This window comes from Suillus fuscotomentosus (assembly GCF_016647785.1).
Source record: "Suillus fuscotomentosus strain FC203 chromosome Unknown F5891scaffold_7, whole genome shotgun sequence".
Classification (NCBI taxonomy): domain Eukaryota; kingdom Fungi; phylum Basidiomycota; class Agaricomycetes; order Boletales; family Suillaceae; genus Suillus; species Suillus fuscotomentosus.
In genome coordinates this window covers 395,388-409,572 of record NW_024539519.1, presented here as the reverse complement: position 1 = coordinate 409,572, position 14,185 = coordinate 395,388, and the positions used below count along the sequence as shown (strand labels likewise).

Sequence of the window (14,185 nt, the reverse complement as noted above, 5' to 3'; positions counted from 1 at the left end):
CATAATTAGTGGCGAATGCAGTACGATGGCGGGTAGCAAGATAAGTAGAGGCGATGACAACTACCTCAGGAGTATGGTAGTTGTATGCTGACGAATTACCAATGGGGTCCCGTTCGATGGCCGTATACATCCGAACCCCCACCCTCGTACTCCAGGCAAGCTTCGCATTTTGTTTGGAATAGGTTGCGAACTCTGCGGTGATCAGAAAATTCCTGGAAGCGAGTAATATCCATAAGAAGACTGGCCAAAATCAGGAGCAAGCGCGTGTTTTCGCACCATGTTGCACCCGCAGTTCTTGGCAGTTTTGTGCATATGTGCTGCACTTAGTTTGCAATTCGGCCGAGCACAATCGTATGTAATTCCAGTCTGATATATCCGGACGTAATGCTAAATGGTGCCATTGTGGTTGTTAAGAAGGTCGATGCTCGCTGAAAGCTCGGAATAACGCACCCCACATCCTCTGTACTGATCACCGAAACTGCGACGAACGGACATTGGTCATTGACAAGCAAAACTTTCGGTGTGAGTGGAACGCACCATTCCATGCTGCACATGTTGAAGTATGTGGTGGGACTATGGATAGAAGACGAACGCGGAGTGGTAGTGAGGACTGGGTTTGACTCGGATTGACGTGGTATGCTTTTATACGCACACCGGCCGATTGACCAATACGATTGGATGCATATGGTAAGGCATCTTCGGTGTAGCGGAAACCCATTTACGAAGTAATCGTGGGAGCGCATATCGAACCATGGTGTAATGTAAAAGAGCAGCCGGAGCTTTGTGACGGGCGCACCTGCATTGAGAGTAGCTGCGTGATCTCATCTATCCGTGGGGTGCCACTACCGTTTAGACTCGCAGTCCTTGATAAGGGTAGTACGGAAATGGTCAGGAAGGACCGTTCAGCATGAGGCTAAACTGATCGTAGATTTGGCACAACCTTCGTGGTCATGAGCGTTTTACTTCAAGTTGCCAAGGGTCCTAAGAACACGACGTAGCCACCAGCCGTTTCACCGCTTCCGCACTTCGGAAAGCGCTCCTTCTTGGCCGGCTCTATTCCACTCTGACACGAATCAGGCCAACATCACGACATCTGTACAAGTTGACTGGCCACTGCCTGCCGTAAACCCGCAGATCCAGAGAAGAAAATAATACCCATGATCGATCGAATCTGTGCAACATGCTCTCAACATGCATGTTATGCAGAACGTCGTCTTTAGAGCTGCTGTAGTACCTTTCAGATGATCAATCACCAACGACACAGAAGTTGAATTGGTAGTACGGCAGTATCTATGGACGAATCCCGTCACTCGACTGCACTCGATAAGGTTAACAGATCATTTCACCTCAAGCGCGCTGATAACGGTTTTCCTACAGTCTTGTTCTTGTGTGTCACAGGGCGGCATCTGTCCAGGGGAAATGTGGCAACGCGTTCTGTGGCGGGTACACTCGTCAGGGATTAAATAAGATTCGCTGGATCGATTTGAAGTGCCTTGATGTGTCGACTAAAGAGCACTTTGAATAGATTCACACTCAGACGGTCAGGCCCAGGGACTATGAGATTAGGATTCATGATAAAAAAACCTTTCCAAAATTCAATCATGTTACTTGGAGGCAAAGTCCTTGGAGCAATAATCAGCTGCACCCGACACGTATGGTCCGAATCGAACGAAACGTGGCGTAGTGCTACCGCGTTCAATGGGGCAACATCTAGATAGTCAAGAGGAACAGGAACGAGAATACAAACCCTTCATATAATACATTCAGTTTCTCCAGAAGCGTCCACAGAATTTCAGTACGCATGCAGTCATCGAGGAACAGCTTAGGGCAAATTTGGATGCTAGACGGAAATGATGTACAAATTATCCCCAGACTTAATAGCCTCGCTTTAGTTATAGACTGGAGAAGACACATGGGATATGTCACGCACGAGGGTAGTGATTGGGCTCCAAGCAGTGTCCTTGGAGCATACGGGGAGCCGCGAGGCGAGGCGGGGATAATCCCACTCTATAAGGCGAAGCTGGGGTAAAAAGATCAGCGCGACGAATACGACCGTCATGCATTTTGCATCTTCTCACGGGTGCCAAAGGACTCGGAGATGCGAAAGGACCCTGGGGGTCCTGTCTGTAAAGTCCTACGTAGAGTTATTTCTCAATAGGGCAATAACTTCTATGTTTGAAAAGGACACCGGGATGTTCTACACATCAGAGGATGATGTTCACCTGCCTGTATAATCGGACAGATTGCAGTCTCGTGCCATCCATATCATGGTAGCGTCAAGATTTTGGACTCGGACAGGCTCAAACTGTCATAAACACTGCAAAATATCGGGTGCTTCGAGAAAGGTGAATCTTCCATATTTGTGAAGAAGCTTCTGACCACGCAACAAAACCTTCTGTATTTGCAGGTGAGATTCCACTCCAAATTTCATGGACATAATAAGCGAGCGCACCAGATCTAAAGCTCCTATGTGGCAGATGAACCAGAATATTACTTCGGATGTCGTAAGATACGAGAGCGTAATGGTGCGATGCGATAGTCATCATATGAAAAGAAGTTCCCAATACATATTAGAGAAGCCCAGTCGCGTAGGAACGAGCGTAATCATGACCCATACAAACTCACCATGAGGTGAGAGAAGATGGCCGAGGGTGTGGATGAGGTATCGACAACTTCTCTTCGCTGGAGAGAGAAAGGTAAACCTTTCGCGGGAACCGATTCTCTAGTAATATAACGCATGGAAGCCTGCATCACTTTGAAAAGAGGGCACCGGAGGAGCGTGATCGTCTATCGTACGAGACTGCTAAAGTGGCATCATTTAATAGTAGAATAAATGAACGCTAGATCTAACGTCTGGGGCAACTTGAAGGGCGACCCTGCAGACTCGGTATTCGTCATCTCTATAGAAGCGTAGTGAAACAGACTCGCAGATACTGAGAATCCGTTTACTCACGATTGCAATGGAAGACAGTTAGTGCTACGCCGATCTGCAGAACGGTATAGCACACGTGTTGGTGCAGCTGGCACCTCAACATCGAAAATGGATCTAAAGATGGCGACACTCACGAGGGTCTTGCCGACTTCAGCGGGGTACCGACAAGTGATTACCACACGACAATGGTCTTCTGCACAATCCAGGTAGGCTGAAAGCATACACAAACGGAACCCGAGAATGTGGGACCGCCACCAAGGTGAATGGATTAAGAAGTGATGGTCAGCATCAATATAATTGAAAATCCTCAAACAAACACTTTGTCGTTGTCGAGCAGTAAAGCTTCCACCCGCGATAAGCAGATTTTGAAATGCTTCGGCTACGGGCAGCCAGTGCCCGAGGTTCGAAATTCTTTGAAGACACACACGCCTTAGTCATGTATGCAAGAGCTGTAAGGCTCCCAGATCTGTTTTCAGACAGCTCTAGACTAGCTCTAGACGGATGTCGCGACGCTGGTCGTAATAAACTACTGGAGTTACAGATGCGAGGGGAATCCCCGCTACCCCTTTCAGTCTTATTACATCCTCGAGGGGAATAGAACTCACGCACTATTATGCACGAAAATTTCATTATTTGGCGGTAGCTTTGACACCTTCGATCCGGAGTACTGACGCCCGTCGTGAAATTTGTATTGCACTTGATCATCAGAAAAGAAGGGCACTTGGGAAATAGTCATGACAAAGTCCTGCCTTCTGGCGACACCGATGAATAGATCATATCATCAAGCAGCATGGATACTCTATGGGTTGAAATCGGGGACACGGCGATGGGCGGCCGCCAACCTTCAACTGTGTGGTAATTTGACTAATGCATGACTAGCCATGTACTTAAGTATTAGGTCAAGCAGTTTGAAGCTCGAAGCATGAAGGCCACAGCATGTAGAACGTCCAGCCGGTTGCATCCTGGTGAAGGATACTATCGATCGTTAAGCAGGAGCAAAGAACTCGTGGAATGATTGACCCTGTGAGTTCGATTAAAATGGGTGCTCTGGAAAGTGTGTTTAACGTTTAACATACTGGTTGCATTATAATCGGTGCGGTTAACAAGCCCATTAATCCCTGCCACTCCCAAGTCGACATGGCTGCAGCCCAGCGGGGAGTATTGCAATGCGGCCTGATGGGCTTGCTGGCAGTGAATATTTCGACAGCTAACGCTGGCCAGAGTTTTAATCCATCGCGAGCGTCTTGTCTGCCAGTGTAGTTTGACCGATAGAACCACTGGACTCAGATCAAGCAAGTTTTAGTGAAAGTCGAGGTTTGAAAATGTCAGGGAACGGGAGCGAACAGGGGTACTGCTAGTGTGCGAACATTGTGGTATTAATTTAATTTCAAATGGAGGTTCGCTTATGATTTTTGAGGTTCGTTTATTATATGATCTCTGACTGAGTCCAACACATTAATGAAAACCATCGAATGACCACCGGCGACAGTGATCAAAGTTGCAACCTTTAAAAACACTTGCTTGCTCCCGTCATTGATGCTTTTGTTGACTCGCGGCAGTATCCCAGTTCCCACTTTGTTACGTTAAATGATTCGGACTCAGATGCCACAAGTCACGACCATGTGATTTCATCAAAGTTCCAACGGTTCCAACCAAGTTCCAACCACACTTACACACAGACGGTCGTCCTTGAAGCTTGAAGCATAACATGGAATCAAAGGTCTTGAAGGTCTTCACCTGTGAAGAGGTGGCAAAGGTGTGTCATAGAACATGTCATATGCGTGGAGCTTGATCTAACCTATATATTACACAGCACAATAAGCCCGATGACCTGGTGAGAGTTTCACTGCGTGTTATTTTTCTGGCTGAGTTTGATACTTGTAAAGTGGATTATTATTGATAGCAAGGTGTACAATATCACTCGTTTCAAAGATTTACATCCAGGGGGTGCTTCAGTATTCGCAGAAGAAGATATAGGTACATTTTGTTTTCGTGATTTGATGTTCGAAAAACTGAATAAGCTCTTCAGCTGGTCAGGATGCGACCGAGGCGTTTTATGGCCTCCACCGTCATGAAGTGCTTCTGCGACCACAATATGCTCGTTTACAAATAGGTCACATTGAAGGAGAGAGGAGCGTTATATATTCTCGAGAGTTTGGGAAGCTCAGTGATGTGCCATATGCAGAGCCTACCTGGCTCAGCACTGGGTACTACAGCCCTTACTTCAAGGAGGTGAAATTCACGGCAAACCCGTTTGGATCTCAATGCTCATCATCATCCAAACAGAGTCATCGACGCCTACAAGCAGCGATGCGAGAGTTTGTGGATGAGGTCATCACTCCAGATGCACTGGTGAGTTCTACCGATTGCTGTCAAGGTAGATTCTCACGTATATTCTCCAGCTCCATGAGGAAGATGGCAAACGTCCAAGTGCCCATGTAATCAAAGCTATGGCGTCTGTTCATTTCATTTGTACATAAGCATCTCATTCTTACGTGGATATTCGTAGAGACATAAATATGCATGCCATGCGCCTTGGCCCGGGGAAAGCACTTGAAAGGCCTCACCCTTATGGGTGGTGTCGTATCTCCTGAGGAGGTAACGGGCTCTAGTTCAATGTGTATTCAATTTTGACACCTGTAACACTCTTAGTTTGATTACTTCCACGAGGTGAGAGTGGTATTCGACTTTATTGTTAAGATTCTAACTTTAAGTTTAGCTTGTCTGCATACAGGAGATATCTCGCTGTGGTCAGCGTGGATATGGCGATGGTAACATATCTCCAATTTTAAATTCCGGCCATTCGGATACTAATTAGGGGATGTAAAGGTCTACAAAGCGGAGCTGTCATAGGATTACCACCTATCATGAACTTCGGGTCGCAAGAACTCAAATCGAAGATCATTCCTGAAGTGCTTTCTGGCAAGAAGTTCATTTGCCTGGCGATATCTGAGGCGTTTGCTGGAAGCGATGTTGCTGGCCTGCAGACTCGTGCGACGAAGAGTTCAGATGGGAAGTATTGGACTATCAATGGCACGAAGAAGTGGATAACCAACGGGACGTGAGTGAAGTAGCTGCGGAATCTTCATGTCCATATCACTGACGTGACTTGGGCCGCAGGTTTTCCGACTAGTAAGTCCAAAAGTCCAAACGTGCTGTGTGAACTTACATTGCGACTAGCTTCACTGTGGGGTGCAAAACTGATGTAAGTCATGATTGACGCTATTAAAATGGAATGATTGAGTGATTATATTCGCAGACTGGATTTACCGTCATTTTGGTGGAACGCTCGGAAGGTGTTGAGACAAAACCCATCAAAACGAGCTATTCGTCAACAGCTGGTACTGCATATGTCACATTTGAAAATGTCAAGGTCCCTGTGGAAAACACCCTCGGACCCGAGGGTGGGGGAATCTTCGTCATTCTCTCGTGTGTATCATTTTGAACGAAATGAATTGAAAGACTTATATAGCTATACAGCAATTTCAATCACGAGCGGTGGGTGATGTGCGCTTCTTCCGCTAGAGGTCAGCGGTTGATCGTTGAGGAATGCCTCAAGTATGTTCATCGATTCTTTTTTAAACATCAGCTAACTACCTCACCTGCTAGATGGGTCACTCAGCGCAAGGCATTTGGAAAACCCTTGTCTTCACTGGCAGTAATCAGATCCAAGATTGCAGCCATGATCTCACGTACGGAAAGTGTTCAGAATTGGCTTGAAAATTTAACTATGCAAATGTGCAATATGGTACATTCATTCCATCCTCTTCAAGTATAAGGGACTCATCAGGCGACGTGTGTCGCAGACTTATAAGGAACAGGCACAGAAGCTTGCGGGGTATTGTCTTAACTATGCGCCATGGTGGCATTTTGCTCACACGTTATTTTCCGTAGACCGATCGGTCTGCTCAAGATGTATACAACAAGGTGTGCCCAAGAAACGGCTACCGATGCCGTTCAGATTTTCGGCGGACGGGGCATCACGAAGACTGGTATGGGGCAGTATATTGAGCTTGTGAGAATTTCACTTCGTCTTATCGTGCAAGGAGATTAACTGATCATGATGCCCGCGATAGTACCATCGCACGATTCCCTTCGATGCGGTTCTCGGCGGAGGTCAGTGTCACAGTGTTGTCATGGCCCAAGGTGGTATTTGAACTGAATCATCATAGCGGAAGATGTACTCGGCGACCTCGGAGTGAGACAGGCAATTCGACAGATGCCTAAGAATGTTCGCTTGTAATCATGACTTCATGACAATGTACGCAGCTCAGCTGTGCCTCGGAGGTCCTTGACTTTCTATTGTATTTTTATTACATTGACGCTCGACCGTCTTGCATCATCGTTGTTCCTTGGCTTGACAATCGACTTGTCTATCCATCTATCCGTGTCCAAAGACCTGATGGTTCTGCTTAATCTCCGTCATGTTTCATCTCCGTGTAATCTCGACCTTTCACCTTGACTGCCAATTCGAATCTTGCAAGTTGCTCCAGATCAGGTGGTATATCATCCTGAGATAGTAAGGGTTTGAGGTCGGCTATTCTGTAATATTAGTATGAACAATAGGTGGATACAAGGACTCGGAGATGCTTGTCTTTTTAGCGAGGTAGCGATCGTTTAAACTTCCGCCGATGTCGCCCTATCAGTGGTCTCCTGCGCCAAGCAGTGTCTGACTTAAGGTCCGAGAGACTTGATGGGAAGCCTCATCCTCATGGCCTACCTCGTGAGATGGGCACGGATGCGTGTCGCTTGATCGACCTCATTAGACTACAGAGGAAGAATAGTAACAACCATTGCTCGCACTGGCAGGAACTCCCGCCGAACTCGAAGGAGCCGACGGTGTCGGCCAGAAAGGATCTGAGTGCTCCTGCGGATTATGGGAAGAAACTCATTCATTATTGGCCGGTTTTCAAGTCGATTCAGAGAACGTGCAAACGCTCATGAGTTGGCGATGCATAAGACTGCGTGTTATTGTTGCAAGGGCGAGTGTGTTGTTTCTAGCAATTGTTGGGTAAATACTACTTAGTAAGTAGAGTAAGTGGAAGGTCTGGACTGGTCCGAGTCATGTACTTCTGTAAATAGACATGCTCTTCCGTGAATGGACAAAATCCTCACAGTCTCGTAACAGACCAATGTAAAAGGCGAAAAGTAACGCCGCCCACATCAACGGTGGATGTTGTTGTCTCAACCTTTACCTCGCCCTTTTTAAACACGATGCCATCCCACAAACTCATCCAAGTTTCTCGGGAGTGGTAAAAGCAGGAAATATCAATGCCTAGCACTGTGTGATGAACGATGCCTTTCTCCAATGCAATTGACTGAGTACCGCAGATTGTGGAGCCAGATTCGCAGGATAGCAAGCCTCCCAAAGCGCGAGCAAGTTCAAGTTGCTTCTGCTCGTCGAATAGATGAAATAGCTTGGAAGCGTGGATGATACCGACGCGACCGTGAAGGTCGTTTAGTGACCGCAGCGTTTGAATGTCCGGTATCGCACTCTCCGGGACAAACCTAGCTGGCTGCGAAATCGATAGAAATGCGGGGTCAAATATGTCGCCAGGTATAAATAAAATCGGCTCCAAGCTCGATTTAAAGAGTTTGCGTCCCAACTCGGAGAATGCTATTATCCAAAGTACTTTGTTAGCGACAGGGAGAAGATATTTTGAAGGAACCAACCTTCTTTAATGTCAGAAGCAATGATGTTATGGGCCGGAAATCCATCTTCAACTGCCTTCCTAACATCGGCACCAACTGCGAGAGTAAATCAGGAGTGACATGCAAGATCTAAGGGGGTCATCTACTTACGACAAGAACCGACATCGAGTAATATTGCTCCTTCAGAACCACGCTTCAAAATGTGGTCGTAAATATGTAGTTTAGACATGGTTTGGCTACGACGACGTCACCAATGTGAGTAACTATCCTTTTCGCGAGTCTAGGTGACAACTCACTGCAAGAAATCAAATCCTCGGATACAAGCATAGGGAGCTACCTATAATTTGCGATAAGTATATTCAACCAATCTTCGGATAAACCGCAGAGCACCTTGTATGCTTCCCTTTGCACATCAATGATGTGTGTTTTCAGGTCCACTTCATCTTGAATGCCAGTATGTCTCCTGAAGAAGGCAATCTCCTCAGGGTCTAGACAATATAATGAATCATCCAAGGGGAAAGATGGAATTATTGGTTTTACGAGAGGTTCAATGTCGCGAAACATCATGAGAAAGAGACAGAGGGAAAGGAAGTAAAAGATGCAATGTGTTTACTTGCAGGCCTTCTTTTACATCTTTGTTTCGTCTCGAAGCACAATTGGATCCGATGAAACGTCCCTTCTAGTACTTACTAGGGCAAGTTACAGCAGTGAGGGCTACCTATCTGGGTAAAGCAAGCTATCCTAGAATTCACTATTAGTGGGATCTCATCTGTAGATGAGGGAAACGCACCTTTAAGACCTGTCAAGCATGCCGTTTAAATTGAGCTGTATCGTTGTTGCAGGCGTGAAAAGTGACTTGTGTGTTAGTAATTTCTGCGAAACCTGTGTTCAACAAGATGGCCATGATCGTTCAGACTGATCAATAAGTACGTACAATTAATCGGTGGGTACATATGTGAGATTAATTTGTTTCCAAACGGCGTGACACACGTCGACGCGCCAAGCCTACACAACGAAGCAATAAATTTCGGAAGAGGAAAGGAACTTTAAAAGGTATAGCTATTTGTATTCGCGGCGTGAAACCGGATGTGCTGTGAAGCATAGATAGTGTGACCGCGACTTGTCATTTGTGGAAGCGCAGCGTGCGTAGCCTGAGGAGGGAGTCGAGAGTTCTGGAACGATTCAGATAGATGGGTTTGAAGTGAAGGAGCTTGAGGTCCCCGCCATAGCAGGCGGTAGATTGTGATGGCCACCCGGCGATACGATTATTTACCAACAAATTGACCAGATGGGTTTAAGACTCGAAGGGAAAGGCGGGACCAAAGAGGCGGGAAGAGATCCTTCAAGTTGCAGCAGCGAATGACCTGACGTAATCTATCTGTACCAGCCTTCAAAAAAATTTAAAGACTCACTATGGATCAGCGCTCAGCCAGCTATGGATCTCCGGCTGGCTTGAGCGTTAAATTGCCGGCCTTTTCCTATTTTGCTCAGGGTTGCCAGTGGCGGCCTAAGTATATACGTACACATGGATTTCGAATTCGGTATACTGAGCTCGTCAAAATTTCCCTACAAGAGCTTTCTAGAATTCTGCCCCCCGTGCGTCTTAAATTTTGACAGCTCCTGATAAGCTTTTGCGACATCTGAAGTTTCTCTGCAGATACTTTTTATGAGTGACCGGAGCAGCAACAGAATCCGAGTTCGAGTCGGTTGCGGTCACACACGGTGTGGGTCAATGTTTCACGTCATACTGTAATCTGAAGTCGTGGTTAGTCTCGTGTATGTCACTTATAGCCACGATAGCATCTTCTAATTCACCGAACCTTGGATAAATGAGTAGGTGAATGCGCCATGCACATTAAGCCAATAGCCCCTATATGGACGGTTGAAACTTGACCAGTACCATGTTTTCCTGGAGGTTGGTTCAGGATGCCAACCAGGTCGTTATGTCTTCTTATTGGCAACCTGCAGTGAAGGTCTCAATATATATGTATAGTACGACATACAGGAAGTATAATTTGAATAAATCACCTTGCCTACGAAAATGTACTGGTGTCCTCAGCAGTCGACAAGGGATTGACAACTTTGCGCATAAATCTGTAAGATTGATATTACTGGCAACGAGGACAGCATCCGGACAAGTTGGGGCCTCCGCTGACCTGGCTTCCACAAGGATTCGCATGGGTCATGCACAAAATGCCATGAACGATAGAGGCGCTCTCATGTGTATGCGACAACTTTGTCTCGAAGGAGTGATAGCGATTTCAACGAGATGCGTTTGCCAGCTCTTCTCTGTTCCTCTTCCCATTCCTGATCTTCTAGGTACTGATCAGCTGCACGTGCTTCCAAGGTGCTGGCACCAATGGCGCCACTTTCTTTGCACTTGAAGCCATACGTGGCTTCTTCGTCAGGATCATCTGCCAGAGCCACGTATGCTTTCGCCACACGCCAGTCTACCTCTTTCGTCAGCATTTGCAAACGCTTCTCGGCTTTCTCGCGGACGCGCCTCGCTTCTGCATCCAGATCCGCATCACGCGTAACAGAGTGAGAGTTGGCGGAGGGTGGGAGGACGATAAAAGTGCGAGTATGGAGTAGATGAGGGGTAGTAGAAAGGGTGCTTGGGGGTAGGTTATTCAAATGGCACAATTCCCGACCCTTTACGATGGCATGCCATATGTAAGTGTTGGCTATTAGTGCGCACAGCGTATCTTACATTAGCACCATAGCGGAGAGCAATCCCCTGTAGTGTGTCCCTAGAATTGATGTAATATCTAGAGGGGATACAATCTTCCGCATGTCCCGCGGATGTATCGCTAGTCTGCGTGGTGAGCATCGATTCATTGTTTAGGCTGGATAATGACGACGAATATGCAGGCGGAGGGGGTCCGGAGATCGGTGACACTGAAGCAAGCTCGTGAGCTTCGTCTTCATCGTCTTCATCATCCCCAAGAATGAAGATATCTTCATCCTGCACTGTGTCATTATTTGCGGCGCGGATGTTCTGTAGGAGAGCCGAGCTAACCACGCCCACGCCGCCCAAACAGGACAAGCAGGGATTATAGCTCCTTAGGCGAGGGTTTGAGCTGAGACAGGTTGGACAGATGGGGCGAGCGCAGCATTTGGTCATAAATAAGTCTGGGGCAGCTTTGGGTGGAAGACACGATGAGCAAGTCGAGCAGAGCGCGGTTGAACGCATGATTGAGTATAAGAGATAAAGATACCAAAGCGAAATTGAGCTTCTACTAGTAACTAGGGTGGCGGTTAACTGGTACTTGATGATCTGGCTAGTGACTGTGAGTCATACATAATACTAGCACAGCCACACCGCTGGAAGCCTTTGGTGACGACCTCAACAGCCTGGGCCCACGTCCTGACATGGCCTCCCCAACACCGGGACAGCAAACAGAGCAGCCTCATCTCGTTTCTCTAGTTCTACAATCTAAGAAAGCACTTCAACACGGCCAACAACTTTGTTCCAAGGCTAATAGTCTTTCAAACGCGTCCGCGCAATGTTCGCTAGACGTGCTTACACTGGACGCGAAAGTTAAGTGGATCACAGAGGCCGTCCTTGAGCAGCTCAAGGTGCGTTATTGTTGCCCCCAAATTCAACTTGATACTAGGGATTTAGCGATTCTAGCTTGCGGCGAATGTTGCTAAGAGTATTGAGTATAAGCGTGCTCAGCTGGATAAGCAAGTTAAGGTGTGTGGCGCTTCCCCGTGTATCGAACTTGTGACATTTCTACACAGTAATCTATATAGGCATGGGATGTTGTGCGCTCGAAACGTACTGAGGCCCTCGACAATATCCTCGAGTCCCTAGGGGCACAGCTAGTACCACCTGGTTTCCACCAGTCTTCCTCTGGTTCTTCCCTGTTCGGAAGTCAACACTCCATTGATGGCAAGAATGGCAATGCACTTTTTAATGCACAGCAGAGCCCTTCCGCCACTGTGCGGGATAACCCATTCGACCGTCACGGCAAGAACGCAGACCGGACCAAGTGGAAGACACTGCGCGACTTCGTGGATGAGAGTGCTATTGAAAACGTACTGGACACACTAGAGAGTGACAGAACAAGGCTAGACGTGAGTTTTGTCTGCATGTTCAGGAGAACACCCCACTCAATCTGCGAAAAGGATATTATGGCTTCAACGTATGATTACCCAGAAACACTCTCGGCTGCTATATCGTCCATCCGCGAGTCTCTTCCATCGTCTAATAACGTACCTTCAATAGAGGACATATTGAATGCACAGCAGCAGCCTTCGGAGCTCATGGCACGCCACCTCAGTAGTCTTACTTCCCACTATGAGCAAATGGCAGACGCATTGAAAGAAAGCGAAGCTGGAGAGATATTTGGCGAGGAGGATTTACAAGGTATTGAATTGCGCAGTGTCTGGTCTTCAGCTTTTGACTTACGTGTTGAAGACATGAACCGTGATACGGAAGAGCTACCTTCTATCATGGCTGAGCTAGAAGAACAAGTACTCTCGATTGAAGATACTCAGTAAGCTAGTATTTTGCTATGCGCATGATGTGGCATTCTTATGTTCTGCCTAGCCAACAACTGGTGACAGCACAGACAACTGCTCAAGAACGACTCACCACGCAATCTTCAACTCTCGATAACCTTGACGAGCTAAGTGAGATCATGTCTGACATGTTGCAGAAGCAACAAGATGTCGAGGTAACATTTGATATTATATATACTGAAGTCAGTATTTGATCTTTTGACAGAATGATTGCCAAGAGCTTCTCGACGGGCTCCAGGAGCGACTTCTCATCGTGGAAGACCTTCATCACCGTTTTATCCAGTACCAAACTTCGTTCAAGAAACTCCTTGTTGAGATTGGAAGGAGAAGACAGTACAAAGAAGCAGTAGAAAAGGTTGTCGAAGGGATGATCCTGGAATTAAGGGCAATGACTGAAGGTCAGCCTTGATCGCCTCTTTCTGGTCGCCTCTTGGGGTAGCTGAAGGAGTGATAATATTATTCAGAAGAACGTCAGGTAAGAGAAGATTTCAATGCGGAGCATGGACGACATATCCCAGAGGACATCTGCTTGTGTATCGAGAATCCACCAACGAGATGGGATGTTGTGCCTCGAGAAGGGGATGTGCGGGAGAGCCTGCCTGAGGTAGAAAGCGATCTCCTGGCGCAGGTTAGTAATGCCGATACTCATGCTTACGATCATTAGTGAACCCTTTACAGGCAAAGGAGAAGTTGGTCGTGGTAGATGTGTCATCAGCCGGTACTGAGAGTGTGTAGAACGTTCCACATATTGTATACTTACACGGATAAATCAGCCTAACGTTGCCCTCGCCCAGTTTAGCTACATAACACAACTGATTTGAACCTTCCTCCTAGCTCACACCCATATGGTATTTGGCATCAGGATGATCTAAACCGTGTGTGCATCTTAAAGAAGAGTAAAAGCTAATTGATACCGGATTCACTGTAGCGTCAAGAGTGAAGTCTTCATGACGTCCATTGTAACATGCCCTACACATAAGGACTCGTTGAAGCCATCTTTCGACACATCCAGTGATACTTACCCTCCTATCCTGGATTTGAAAGTACACGCTCGATTAGGACCACCGAACCATC

The 14,185-nt window shown here is 46.9% G+C and overlaps 5 protein-coding genes across 5 annotated transcripts; 2 read left to right on the top strand and 3 right to left on the bottom strand.

Annotated features, from left to right (window-relative positions):
* Nucleotides 1-95: 95 nt before the first annotated feature.
* F5891DRAFT_943693 (uncharacterized protein) lies at nucleotides 96-495 on the bottom strand (the record flags this gene model as incomplete). The annotated part of the gene is made up of 3 exons (XM_041374494.1): nucleotides 96-212; nucleotides 277-387; nucleotides 451-495. 3 exons carry the CDS (start codon nucleotides 493-495, stop codon nucleotides 96-98), a joined length of 273 nt encoding a protein of 90 aa, XP_041230869.1.
* A 4,145-nt stretch (nucleotides 496-4,640) lies between these two features.
* On the top strand, nucleotides 4,641-7,175 carry F5891DRAFT_1126091 (acyl-CoA dehydrogenase/oxidase; the record flags this gene model as incomplete). Its single annotated transcript, XM_041364045.1, has 18 exons — nucleotides 4,641-4,688; nucleotides 4,746-4,766; nucleotides 4,819-4,909; nucleotides 4,962-5,164; nucleotides 5,219-5,284; nucleotides 5,335-5,391; nucleotides 5,483-5,530; nucleotides 5,585-5,602; nucleotides 5,652-5,703; nucleotides 5,762-5,993; nucleotides 6,113-6,137; nucleotides 6,192-6,361; nucleotides 6,413-6,490; nucleotides 6,542-6,680; nucleotides 6,739-6,770; nucleotides 6,827-6,947; nucleotides 7,009-7,048; nucleotides 7,105-7,175. The coding sequence occupies 18 exons, from the start codon at nucleotides 4,641-4,643 to the stop codon at nucleotides 7,173-7,175; spliced, it is 1,512 nt and encodes a 503-aa protein (XP_041230868.1).
* Nucleotides 7,176-7,783: 608 nt separating this feature from the next.
* F5891DRAFT_1253162 (uncharacterized protein) lies at nucleotides 7,784-9,148 on the bottom strand (the record flags this gene model as incomplete). Its single annotated transcript, XM_041369918.1, has 5 exons — nucleotides 7,784-8,549; nucleotides 8,606-8,680; nucleotides 8,735-8,820; nucleotides 8,881-8,921; nucleotides 8,975-9,148. 5 exons carry the CDS (start codon nucleotides 9,146-9,148, stop codon nucleotides 8,044-8,046), a joined length of 882 nt encoding a protein of 293 aa, XP_041230867.1. The 3' UTR covers nucleotides 7,784-8,043.
* A 1,351-nt stretch (nucleotides 9,149-10,499) lies between these two features.
* F5891DRAFT_683139 (uncharacterized protein) lies at nucleotides 10,500-11,871 on the bottom strand. Its single transcript, XM_041372777.1, has 3 exons — nucleotides 11,295-11,871; nucleotides 10,613-11,236; nucleotides 10,500-10,546 (listed from the first exon to the last, which is right to left on the bottom strand). Exons 1-2 carry the CDS (start codon nucleotides 11,775-11,777, stop codon nucleotides 10,802-10,804), a joined length of 918 nt encoding a protein of 305 aa, XP_041230866.1. The 5' UTR covers nucleotides 11,778-11,871; the 3' UTR covers nucleotides 10,500-10,546; nucleotides 10,613-10,801.
* An 11-nt stretch (nucleotides 11,872-11,882) lies between these two features.
* F5891DRAFT_1008590 (autophagy-related protein 17) lies at nucleotides 11,883-14,028 on the top strand. Its single transcript, XM_041360547.1, has 9 exons — nucleotides 11,883-12,163; nucleotides 12,219-12,281; nucleotides 12,341-12,664; nucleotides 12,716-12,956; nucleotides 13,008-13,086; nucleotides 13,140-13,266; nucleotides 13,317-13,509; nucleotides 13,576-13,739; nucleotides 13,790-14,028. Exons 1-9 carry the CDS (start codon nucleotides 11,957-11,959, stop codon nucleotides 13,844-13,846), a joined length of 1,455 nt encoding a protein of 484 aa, XP_041230865.1. The 5' UTR covers nucleotides 11,883-11,956; the 3' UTR covers nucleotides 13,847-14,028.
* Nucleotides 14,029-14,185: the final 157 nt, after the last annotated feature.

Coding starts and splice junctions, on each gene's coding strand:
- F5891DRAFT_683139 (XM_041372777.1), bottom strand. CDS start 11,777: ATGCGTTCAACCGCGCTCTGCTCGACTTGCTCATCGTGTCTTCCACCC. Junction 11,237..11,294: donor CTCTCCGCTATGGTGCTAAT/GTAAGATACGCT, acceptor GCCATCGTAAAG/GGTCGGGAATTGTGCCATTT.
- F5891DRAFT_1008590 (XM_041360547.1), top strand. CDS start 11,957: ATGGCCTCCCCAACACCGGGACAGCAAACAGAGCAGCCTCATCTCGTT. Junction 12,957..13,007: donor TGGCGAGGAGGATTTACAAG/GTATTGAATTGC, acceptor TACGTGTTGAAG/ACATGAACCGTGATACGGAA. Junction 13,087..13,139: donor CTCTCGATTGAAGATACTCA/GTAAGCTAGTAT, acceptor TGTTCTGCCTAG/CCAACAACTGGTGACAGCAC.